Source organism: Eucyclogobius newberryi, unplaced genomic scaffold (genome assembly GCF_026437365.1).
Source record: "Eucyclogobius newberryi isolate DKJ021-1_F unplaced genomic scaffold, fEucNew1.0.hap1 SCAF_9, whole genome shotgun sequence".
NCBI classification, from domain to species: Eukaryota; Metazoa; Chordata; class Actinopteri; order Gobiiformes; family Gobiidae; genus Eucyclogobius; species Eucyclogobius newberryi.
The window spans coordinates 21,846,145-21,858,671 of record NW_027316532.1 but is presented as its reverse complement, the minus strand read 5'-3'; the positions used below and the strand labels follow the sequence as shown (position 1 = coordinate 21,858,671).

At 42.1% G+C, this 12,527-nt stretch overlaps 2 protein-coding genes across 3 annotated transcripts in view; one reads left to right on the top strand and one right to left on the bottom strand.

Moving 5' to 3' along the window:
- The window catches only part of pla2g4ab (phospholipase A2, group IVAb (cytosolic, calcium-dependent)), a 34,652-nt gene extending 26,812 nt beyond the window's left edge, over positions 1 to 7,840 (bottom strand). Inside the window, exons 1-5 of the mRNA XM_072439069.1 lie at positions 7,746 to 7,840; positions 1,908 to 1,997; positions 965 to 1,046; positions 227 to 375; positions 38 to 151 (exon numbers count right to left, since the gene is read on the bottom strand). Coding sequence (XP_072295170.1) covers positions 38 to 151; positions 227 to 375; positions 965 to 1,046; positions 1,908 to 1,925 — 363 coding nt within the window. The 5' untranslated portion in view covers positions 1,926 to 1,997; positions 7,746 to 7,840. The remainder of the gene's footprint in view (positions 1 to 37; positions 152 to 226; positions 376 to 964; positions 1,047 to 1,907; positions 1,998 to 7,745) is intronic.
- Positions 7,841 to 10,991: 3,151 nt separating this feature from the next.
- Positions 10,992 to 12,527, top strand: part of ptgs2b (prostaglandin-endoperoxide synthase 2b) — a 34,691-nt gene continuing 33,155 nt past the window's right edge. For both annotated transcript variants that reach the window (XR_011925926.1, XM_072438186.1), the window contains exons 1-4: positions 10,992 to 11,120; positions 11,838 to 11,954; positions 12,074 to 12,217; positions 12,315 to 12,458. Coding sequence is in view for 1 of the 2 variants with exons in the window: in XM_072438186.1 (XP_072294287.1) it covers positions 11,060 to 11,120; positions 11,838 to 11,954; positions 12,074 to 12,217; positions 12,315 to 12,458 (466 nt within the window). In the remaining variant the exon portion in view is untranslated. The remainder of the gene's footprint in view (positions 11,121 to 11,837; positions 11,955 to 12,073; positions 12,218 to 12,314; positions 12,459 to 12,527) is intronic.

The window sequence follows — 12,527 nt, the reverse complement described above, 5'->3', positions numbered from 1 at the left end:
TTAGCCTCATTTAAACCGCCTCACTCTCACGTCTTACTTTGCCAATGAGTAAAGCCTCCGTCTGCGTTTCCCCCATTTTGAGTTTGCTCAGCTCGTAAGACGCCGTCCCGATTGTCTCGTCCATCACATAATTGGCGTCCATCAGGGTTATCTGTAAGCGTCACGACAGATAACAGACAGATTTAAATAAACGGTGGCGGTTACAGTCGCGCTGCGGGCCGCGTACCTCCAAGACGTTCGGCTGGTTCGGGTCCAGGATGAACTGGAAAGTCTCGTTCCATTTCGGATTGATGTCGTTGTCTATGTGCTTGGTCTTCCGCCGGCTCTCGGGGGCAGTCGGGATGAACAGCTCCACGTAGGGGTCCGGAGTGTCCACTGGAAAGGAAATATAATCATAACAAAGTATTTTTATATAGATAATCCTTCTACCGTATTTTCTGGAGTATAAGTCGCTCTGGAGTATAAATCGCACCAGCCAAAAAATGCATAATAGAGAATTTAAATAGATGCCGCACCCCGGCCAAAACTATGAAGAAAGGTGCAACTTAAAGTCTGGAAAATACGCAAATACAATACAATACACAGACTCCAAAACGTGCCATGTGCCGAGGGAAACGGTTTGATAACTCAAAGTAGTAATTACACCGGAATTATGCAAAAATGTGCCCATGTTTTGTCCCATCAGGCGGATGACCCCGAGCGTCCTTTCTTTAGCTTCATCTGGGTCAAATTCAGTAGCCCTCTCATACCCACAGGCCTTTTGCAATCCAAACTAACTGGTAATACTTGATAGATGAATTGATCTGCAAAATATTAGACGATAGCAGCCTTGCAATACACTCATTATTGTAATTGCAACATTATAAATTTTTACGACAGCTCCTGGACGTGTGCGCTCTTGCCTCTTTTTAAACACTCATTTTAGAATCATGACTAAAACATATCACCTCCGTTTCATACTCACATAAGTCGCCAAGCGCTCCTTTTGTCACGCTCTCCGCTCCGACCACGGTGACTGTAAACCTGTGGGAAAACTGCTGTTCCACCTGCAGAGAGGCACGTTTGTTATTGCATAATTGTGCCAAAGATGCAACGTAAATCTGCAGATACGGTCCACATCTCTGCTCCGGGGCAGGTTTAAACACGTCACATGTTCATATGTTCTCCATAAAACTTGTTAATGTTTGCTGCCTGCCAAAGTCTGTTAAAACAATCCTTGTTATATGTAAATATATGTAAATATGAGACGTTTGGACAGGAAAACTCAAACAAGCCTCTCTTTGTCTCCACGGGGGCTCAGCTACAGATTTGTACCTTTATTGCTTTTATTATTTAAAAGGACAGATTGTTTCAACAAAGTCGTAAAAATGTTCTTCTCTTCTTGGGATAAGCAACGAGTATAGTTACTTTAAAAACGATATAACTCAAGTAGAAGTACAAAGTAGGTGTCTGAGAGTGTAGGAAGTATTTGGGGAAACTTACAGTAAGAGTAACTGTTTGGAGGTAACTTCTGATTCATAATTTAAAGGATAAAACATGAAATAATGCACAAAATCTGGTGATTTCAAAGGATAGACCCAAAAAAATGAGAAAAAACTACATTAAATCTGAAGCATCGGTGCAAGAAACACAAATGTTCAAATCATTTAAGGTTTCTGTCCCTTGCAGACTAACACACAGTGGAAAGAGAGACTAAAAGTACTCAAGTAAAAGTATGGTTACACTTTTAAATATATATTACATGTGTTGACGTAAACGTATAGCGTCTGAAAACGAATCGGAGATGTACAACGTTATTTATGTGTGAGTGAAATGTGTGAATATCCACCTCGGCAAACGACAAAATAAAGTTAAACCAACGCTGTGTAAAGTAAAACCATGATGTAAACGTAGGGATTAATACTCACTATAATATTGGATGCCATTTCTCGCAGACTGGACTTCGCTTGCTGGTGCTTCAGGAGAACTTGTCAGTCAAGAAGTGTAGCATTTAGAGTCTGTGAGAGAAATAACAGATGACAGTTTCAACCTTCAATTGAAGACGTAGATAAGGAAGCTGCTGAGGCTCAGACAACATCCCTCTGGCCTGTGGCGTGCCCCAAGGATCAGTCCTGGGGCCGCTTCTGTTCAACCTCTACATGTAAATAGGTCAGTTGATACGCAGTGAAAATGTGTCCTATCACAATGATGCAGACGAGTCAGATCTATGTTTCACTGTCGGCAGGTGAATATGGACCAGCGGATTCACTCTGTCACTGCATCCAACAGATCAGTGTGTGGATGCAAAACAATTTTCTCCAGCTGAACTCAGACAAGACTGAAATCATCGTCTTTGAACCACAGAAACAAAGAGAACGAGTTAGCGGTCACATCCAGAGTCTCACTCTAAAACCTACAAATCAAGTTAGAAATCTGGGGGTAATAATGGACTCAGACTTGAACTTTAACAGCCATATCAAATCAATAACATCAGCAGCTTTTTACCATCTAAAAATATTGCCAAAATAAAAAAAAAACATGTCTAAATCAGACTTGGAGAGACTTATCCATGCGTTTGTCTCCAGTAGACTAGACTACTGTAACGGCCTGCTCACTGGCCTCTCCAAATGAGCTGTAAAACAGCTGCAGTACATCCAGAACGCTGCTGCTCGGGTCCTGACTAGAACCAGGAAGTACTAGAACCAGGAAGTACTAGAACCAGGAAATACTAGAACCAGGAAGTACTAGAACCAGGAAATACTAGAACCAGGAAGTACTAGAACCAGGAAGTACCATCACATTAGCCCTGTTCTCAGGTCTCTGCACTGCCCCCTGTGGCTCAGAGAAGAGACTTTAAAGCAGCTCTGCGAGATGAATCACATGGCAATAGGTATCACAATTTAAATGATTTAATTGCAAGTGTATTATTTTAGGTAATATATAATGTGCAAGTTTTCAAAGTAATTGTTTATATTTACGTTCATCTGGACATTTTTTCATTTTTAAATCAGTTCAAACTACAAAAATACTGAACGTCAAGGTAAAAATCTTGATAGTAGAGGAGAGTTTAAGTACTTTCTACAAACACGTTATGAAAAGCAGTTCATATTTCAGTCATCACCCAAATGCGGAAGTGTTTTAAAATATTCTCTCTCAACCGGATTTAAATAAACGTCATTACTAAGACCAATAAATCTATTGAATCGCAGATCTAACGGTAATCACGATGCTGGAGTGTTAAACGATACGTGTGATTAAAGTTCAAATCATTTAAATATAAAGTATCCCTAAATGTAAAAGTGCTTTTGTTTGACTGTTTATGACGCATTGACTTTGCTTTATGGTTCAGATTTGATCATAAACCTGGTGATTTATTAGACAGTGTATTACCGTATTTTCTGGACTATAAGTTGCACTGGAGTATAAGTCGCACCAGCCAAAAAATGCATAATAGAGAAGAAAAAAACATATATAAGTCGCACTGGAGTATGAAATGCGGTTGCAAGTGTGAAAATAACACATAATATCACTTATACTCTGGAGCGACTTATAAGCACATAAGTATAAATATAAGTATAAGTAGCATCCCGGCCAAAACTATGAAAAAAGTACGGTATTTATGTGCGTTGTGATGTTTCTTCTCACAATAACTGCAACACAAACCGTTTTATTTCATGACATTCCTACTGCAAGACCCCAGAACACAATCGAAAAAGGGCAAACTGCTGTCATGAATAATAAGTATACAGGAAAATATTCAGCACGATTCAAAAGTCTTCTGAACAGGAAGCAAAAAGCGTGAATATTGGAGTTGCAAAAGGGGCACCAAAGCCACAACGGGGCACGTGAATACAGAGCGCTGAATGTGCCGTCGCTCCGGAGATATCAGTCAAACGTTTTCTTTCCTGGCACGGCCGACGGGAAGTGAGCGGCCGCAAGAACCACCAAAGCGCCGCGATAGGGTTGAGCCAACAGCGCAAGAGTCTGGGAGCAAAGTAAATACACACACAGGAGTCTAGAAGTATTCCTCAGATAGAGTGTTTCGCCGTAGCCAAGGCTGTTTCAAGACCAATCGAAGTGCAGTTGTAATTTGATTGGACGCAATTAGTGAAGTGCCATAAGTGACTAAATATCCATTATAAAAGTGTGTGTGTGAAAGCTGCCGACGCTGTACCGTATTTTCCGGACTATAAGTTGCACCTTTTTTCATAGTTTGTCGTAGTTTATACTATAGACTTATATGCGATATTATTTGTTGTTTTCACACTGACGCGAAAATGCGACTTATACTCCAGTGCAACTTATATATGTGTTTTTTTCTCTATTATGCATTTTTTGGCTGGTGCGACTTATAATCCTGAAATATGGTAGTTTAGATTTGTACAAGCTTGTTCTGAAATACGTCATTTGTCAGTTCGTATGTCAGTCTTTTCTCCTGGACGCATTTAAATCTAAATTGTGTGTGGGTTGAATGCCAAAATGTGAACAGAATTAAAACGTCAATTACAAATCTAATCACGATCTCAATTCTTCGCAGAAAAAATGCAATTCGATATTTTTCCCAAATTTTTCAGGACATATACTTTATTATACTTTAATTTTTAGTTTCTATATATACTTATACTATGTACTGACAACTGGGACTAAACCAGGACTAAACCCAGAACTAAACTGGGACTAGATCAGGACTAAATCCGGAACTAAACTGGGACTAGATCAGGACTAAACCAGGAACTAAACTGGGACTAGATCAGGACTAAACCCGGAACTAAACTGGGACTAGATCAGGACTAAACCAGGAACTAAACTGGGACTAGATCAGGACTGAACCCGGAACAAAACTTGGAATAGATCAGGACAAACCCGGAACTAAACTGGGACAAGATCAGCACTAAACCCGGAACTAAACTGGGACTAGATCAGGACTAAACCTGGAACTAAACTGGGACTAGATCAGGACTAAACCAGGAACTAAACTGGGACTAGATCAGGACTAAACCAGGAACTAAACTGGGACTAGATCAGGACTAAACCCGGAACTAAACTGGGACTAGATCAAGACTAAACCCGGAACTAAACTGGGACTAGATCAGGACTAAACCCGGAACTAAACTGGGACTAGATCAGGACTAAACCAGGAACTAAACTGGGACTAGATCAGGACTGAACCCGGAACAAAACTTGGAATAGATCAGGACAAACCCGGAACTAAACTTGGACTAGATCAGGACTGAACCCGGAACTAAACTTGGACTAGATCAGGATAAACCCGGAACTAAACTGGGACAAGATCAGCACTAAACCCGGAACTAAACTGGGACTAGATCAGGACTAAACCAGGAACTAAACTGGGACTAGATCAGGACTGAACCCGGAACAAAACTTGGAATAGATCAGGACAAACCCGGAACTAAACTTGGACTAGATCAGGACTGAACCCGGAACTAAACTTGGACTAGATCAGGATAAACCCGGAACTAAACTGGGACAAGATCAGCACTAAACCCGGAACTAAACTGGGACAAGATCAGCACTAAACCCGGAACTAAACTGGGACTAGATCAGGACTAAACCTGGAACTAAACTGGGACTAGATCAGGACTAAACCAGGAACTAAACTGGGACTAGATCAGGACTAAACCAGGAACTAAACTGGGACTAGATCAGGACTAAACCCGGAACTAAACTGGGACTAGATCAGGACTAAACCCGGAACTGAACTTGGACTAGATTAGGACTAAACCAGGAACTAAACTGGGACTAGATCAGGACTAAACCAGGAACTAAACTGGGACTAGATCAGGACTAAACCAGGAACTAAACTGGGACTAGATCAGGACTAAACCAGGAACTAAACTGGGACTAGATCAGGACTAAACCCGGAACTAAACTGGGACTAGATCAGGACTAAACCCGGAACTAAACTGGGACTAGATCAGGACTAAACCCGGAACTAAACTGGGACTAGATCAGGACTAAACCCGGAACTAAACTGGGACTAGATCAGGACTAAACCAGGAACTAAACTGGGTCTAAACCAGGACTAAACCCGGAACTAAACTGGGACTAAACACAGTACTAACCATGGACCAGGCCAGGACTAAAACAGGACAAAATCAAGTCTACATCTGGACTATAATGAGCCAAAGAGAGTCTGTGCAGCAACATAACCATGGTGAAAATACAAGAGAGATTATTGTTTTGTCTTGTCTGTTCATCGTTTCTCCAACAGTTGCACTTTCCTTTAACAACTATCAAGTGATCTCATGTTTTCTCCTCTAGAGCTTCTCACTTATCAAACAGCCTTGGAGCGTGGATTAGAGCCCCAGGTCAGAGCGCTCCGTCTGCTCAGCAACGTGTGTTAGAAGCGAGTGGTCCGGCAGCACGTATCCTCTTTGTGCACACGACCGTCACGTACTTTGCATCAACGCTCCAACTTTTAGAGGAGCCAGTTCAGTCTGTCCCTGTTTAAAACACGAAGGAGGAAGAGGACGGTCCTGCCAGGGACGAATCCTGGCTCTGGGCTGAACGGGCACATTTTCATATGAGGACACGAAAGGAGAGGCAAACAGAGCCATGCAAAACAGCTGCAGGAATGATAAGACAAGCACCGAGCGGCTTCAGCAGCACCGAGCGGCTTCAGCAGCACCGAGCGGCTTCAGCAGCACCGAGCGGCTTCAGCAGCACCGAGCGGCTTCAGCAGCACCGAGCGGCTTCAGCAGCACCTCCAGGCCATGTTACCAGTCAGATATGTGGCGAGGCGAGCCCGCTCACTGTAAAAATGCATATTTTTTCAGCCATAACTGCATAAATGCTGAGTATTTAATGCCACACTGTTGAACATTCCAGGCAATAGTAGAAAAAGCTTCAGTTGTAGTCATCTGGACTCAGTTTGAAAAATAAACGTTTCGACTCTCATCCAAGAGTCATTGTCAATAACAGAATTTAGGTCGAGAACTCCGATATTAATACTATTCTGTGGTAAGACCCGCCCATTGGGAGGAGCCTTCCTGAAGTAGAAAGATTACACCGACATATTCCAGGCAATGCAAACGGGAGAGTTTGTACTTTGCAAATATAAAATATAGACAGAGGCTTTTCTGCTTTTTGTTTCTCAAAACTATCATTATTGTCCATTAAAAAACATCATTAGTCAATCTGTAGCAATAACATCTCCATGGAGACAAGCAGGTGACACCTTTAAGTAAACTGTCACTAGTGTTCAGGCTCATTTATGAGCTTGTAAATAATGACTTTATGAATGAAAGTTTATGTTGTCATTCCAAATACGTGTCACGGTGATGACAATGACGTGATGTTTCACTTCATGACTTTACAAACGCTTAAGGTGAAATAAACAGGTTTAGCCTGATTTGTTTGGGCTCAAGACTCAGGATAAGGTCAGATCTGAGGGGACAGAGTGTTACAAGCATGTTACACAAGAAGACTGTCCTATTACTATGTCAGGTTTCACTTGTAGACTATGTAACGCATGTAACGCATGTAACGCATGTACAGCATGAGCTTCACGCGCTCCGGAAAACACACATATATTAGACATATTATTAAGACAAGCCCAGAGTGTCCCAGTTACAGAAATGACACTTCTCTCTGTAGTAAAAACGCGTTTTAATGTTCCTCGTACAATGAAGTTCCGCAAAAAGTTGAGAGAGTTGAGGAACTGCAGCTTCTGGTTCCCTCGCGTCTTGTTGCGTAAAACGACTGAAGTCAAGACACAGAAGAGTGAATAAGACAAGTAAACATACCTTTGAAGGAGAGCGTTTGGATCATCCTGAGAACAGGAGTCATTCTGCCCGTGATCATCGCACCGCCGCGCGCGGGCGAGAAGGAGGAGTCACGGCGCGAGCCGGAATAACGCGCACTAAAGATGACAAGGTCAACAAGACAACGCTCCACCGGGAAATAACTGACACGTAGTCAAAACGACAGCAGAGTTCAGAGAGTGAGTCACGAGAAACTCCGTGAACTGGTCAGACTTTGACAGCGTTTCCTCCTCCAGCTGGTGCTGTCCAGCCATGTGTCCGGCCCATGGACCAGCCCCAGGCGCGCGTGTCCGCCAGGGGGCACCAGAAACAACGCACTATATATACATTATACACATACTTTTATATTTGATATCTGTAAGTCAAAAAATGTGTTGAGAGACATGTTTGATGACTCTTGAATCCAAGAAGACCACAGGTATAATCAGCGACGGTGACATGAAAGAATTAATATTAATAATAATAATAATAAAAACAATAATAAAAAAAAATTAAAGCCGCAAGCGGCAATGATCAGCCCTCACCACGCCGCCGCTGCTACGCCGCCACGCCGCCGCCATGCCGCACGAAGAGGGGGCGCTAACGCGCCCCAATTGTCCTTTTATTACGCCTACTGCTGAATCTGTGACGCTGTCACATCTTCTCCCCTTTGTTTTACCATCAAAAAGCAATTTTATTTTGAATTCTTGGCAAAATGTGCGGCTTTGCCGCACAGAGACCGTGACTTTTTATATAAAATGTGGATACCTTTTGATGGTCCACCCCTGAAGATGAGTCTCACCAAATTTCAGGTTAATAGGGCTAACGCCCTGGGAGGAGTTTGTGAAAGTATAAAGTGTAAACATGTTCTGGCGTTTTCCCCATTGGAATAACATGGAAGGTTTCGGTCATCGTTACGGCAAAGCCATAACAATTATGACATGGGTCTCATTGACTTTTTTGATGGGGATGCTAAAATTGAGTTGTGTGTCAAATTTCATATGATTTCGTAAAACTAAACATTTAACCTCCATATAAAATCTGTAGGGGGCGCTGTGGTGCCAAATTTATTTATTTCACTTCAAGTAGGTTTAGGGCAAAGAGTTTAACAACTGATTCTAATTTGACGCAATTCGGACTTTATCTGGGCAAACGGCAGAAATGTTAAATTTGGAAGATTTCTGAAATTCTAGCTACAGTTTGCGGCTTCGCCGCACAGAGACCGTGACAGGTATCAATGTCATTTGAATAACTTTTGATGTCCCACTCCTCAGTAGCATTTTCACCAAATTTCAGCTTTTTAGGGCCAGCGCCCTGGGAGGAGTTCGTAAAAGTACGACGTTTGGAAAAACTCCCGAGTCATGCTTAGCCATTTTTTGAAGCAATATGGCCGACATTTGGTTGGGTGGACGGCGTTGCCGAAATAATATTTTTTACTTCTCTTGTCACCATCTACCTCTGCGCCAAATTTCATGATTCTACGATCAGATTTTTTTTGGGTCATTTCCTATCTCTCAATGCATTTTTGGTACATTTGGGGGCGCTGATGCGCCAATTTTTTTATTTTAGAAAAGGGAAATAGCCAGAATGTAGAGAGGCAGGATTTTTAGAGGTGTGTAAATTTTTGTGACTTTTCGTCAATGTTCACTGGGTGAAAAATAGGGGGGTTGGTCCCGAGAAGAAGAAGAAGAAGAAGAAGAAGAAGAAGAAGAAGAAGAAGAAGAAGAAGAAGAAGAAGAAGAAGAAGAAGAAGAAGAAGAAGAAGAAGAAGAAGAAGAGAGAATAATATTCCGATGCGAAAACAATGTTTCCCATTTTTCAAATATCATAAACTATACATTTTCGGAAAGCGCGAGCGCTTTCCTACCTCATGGTGTGGGTCCCTGGTCACTGACGGGTACTTTCGTTAATTTTGAGTGGGCTCCGCCCACTTTGTGTTTTTGGCCCTCTATACAGTAATAATGTTAAATTTTTGCATTACATGCTTATATGCACGGAACATGCAAGAGATGGGGAACGTATTCGTGAGCTACTTAGCGCAAATGAGTGCTTTATATGGGGATGACGACCGCGAACGTAAAGTGCTCGTTTAGTGCGCACTTTTGCACGGGCTTCGCCCGTTTACAACGGTAATGTTCCATTTTCCTACTACTAATTAGTATGCACGGGGCGTGCGTGAGTGAAGGAGTGCGTTAGTGAGTGTTTGGATGTGGGCGAGCGCTTTGCGCTCGATTTCTTGCGCACTACGTGCGCACTTTCGCAGCCTTTGCACGGCCTTACGAGATTAATAGGCCTCTCGCCAGCTTGTGGCGCTCGGGCCTAATTATTATAATCAGTCTATCCTGTAGAACTGGATCAAATGGCATCATATAGGTTTGACATAAAACATGTACATTTAGGCCTATGAAGTCTATATTTTTCCCCATTTCGCAATAATGTAAAAGAAATTAAACTTCAACGTTTTTAGTCCTATTGGTTATTAGGAGAAAGATGAAATAAAATCAGTATTTGGATTATTAGAGCCTTTGGTGACTTGAGTAATGTCATGTCAAAAGTGACAGGATTTGTTTACAGAAGTAAAAATTACAGTATTTTGTCAAACTAGATCATTCCGTCATTTATATTTGACACAAAACATATAGTTAATTACTTTTGAACTACACTATACTTTTCCCCATTGCGCCAATATTAAAATGAGCCTATAGTGCATTGCGCAAATCAACTTGTAATAATGAACATTGACACGACATCACATCACCATTCAGTCATTATACAGTCACAGCCATGTAAAAAATCATTACATCATTAGTAACAAACGTGTGATTTTACCCAATCAATGATATGAGTGACTGAATTTGCCGCATGTTGTTACCATTTGACGCACCCGGAGCGCGCCGCGTCCCCAATTACGTTCCATCTACTATTTACTACATTCCATCTACTATTTACTAGATTCCATCTACTATTTACTACATTCCATCTACTATTTACTACATTTCATCTACTATTTATTATTTTATAGCATTTTGTTCACGAGTTACAATGACAATGCATGTTTGTTCTGGTGGTGGATCTGATGAGAGTCGGAAACACACTGAATTGAGCAAGATCAAAGTGGATCCTTTGGTCCCGGAGGCGCGCGGGAATGATGAGATGGGATGGGACGATGGGAAGCGGACACACGGAGGGGGGAGGAGCTGGAGAGGGGCCCCGTATAAACGCGCTCCTGCGGACAGGTCGGGCACACACAGCGCAAACGCGGCAGCGGAGGAAACGGAGAGGCAGACGCGCAAACACCAGAACAAAGTATTCGGAGTATGTTCAGACTCACGACAGCGGCTCTGCTCCTGGCACTGGGCTTTCTGCTCTGCGAGGCGGGTAAGAACAAGAACAAACCACTTTTTTCCCCCTTTTAATTGAAGTCAGAGAAGTGCGCTTTATTGTATTCTACACGTGTCTGCTGGTGCAAACTGTCTTTTGTGTAGAAATGACACTGATAACGTTTAGTTTTGCCATCATAACACACCATGTATTACTATCTTAAACATTAGATATGGGTTTGATGTAGTTGTTTGCCGATATAACATACTATTTGTTACTATCCTCGGGTTTGATGGTGATCTAGCAGCTATTTGTCACCATAACATACACTTTATTACTATCTTCCACAATAGACAATAGGCTTTGATAAAGTTATTTGCAGTCATAACATATTATTTATTACAATTTGCTGATTAAACTGCAAGAGTGGATTTGATCTGCTGGAGGGATTACTTACAAAAATATAAAGAAAAGAAGGCACAGTTGCTCCCAAGACAGCAGGACAATTCTAATAGAAGACTTTATCTGTACATATATAAATACCGTATGCATCTTTGTACCATATTTGACACATCCTTTGCTATATTTCCTATTTGAATTATTTAGAACCGTGTTAATACTTATTTTTGGAGCTCATATTGTAATGTTTGAGCTGCTGTGTTCACATGTTTTCCCTTGTGGATCAGTGATGTTTGTCTAAGTTTAATCATTTTAAATCGATTACATTTGTATACTGCATTCTGTCATGGTATTAAATTATTCTTTTTTCCTCAGGTAATCCGTGTTGCTCACAGCCATGCCAGAACCTTGGCGTCTGTATGGAAGCGGGCGCAGACGACTACGAATGCGACTGCACGCGGACCGGCTTCTTTGGCAAAAACTGCACAGAACGTGAGCATTTCCTTTACAAAATCCGTAACTTATCGCCTTCATTTGTAACTTATCGCCTTTATCCGTAACTTATGGCCTTTATTCACTTGTATAACTCATCGCCTTTGTTCATTTCATAGCGGACTTCAGGACTTGGCTCAAAGTGACCCTCAAGCCATCGCCCAATACGGTCCATTACATCCTGACGCATTTTAAGGGTTTCTGGAATATCGTCAACGGCATTTCGTTTTTGAGAGACGCCATCATGAAATACGTCCTCACCTGTAAGTCATATCTACGTTTCCAGCGCGGCAAAATGGGCCTGGACGTGCTTTATTTGCAGAAACGAGTGTATTAACGTTGTCTCCTTGATTCCTACAGCTCGCTCGAACATGATCGACAGCCCTCCGACGTACAACGCGGACTACGGCTACAAAAGCTGGGAAGCCTACTCGAACCTGTCGTATTTCACCCGGACGCTCCCCCCGTTGCCAGAGGATTGCCCAACACCCATGGGAGTTGTAGGTAAGCGTACAGCCAGCCCGTGCGTCCTCCTTCCCTCTCTCTCCGGCTCTCAGAAAACCCGTTCTCTCA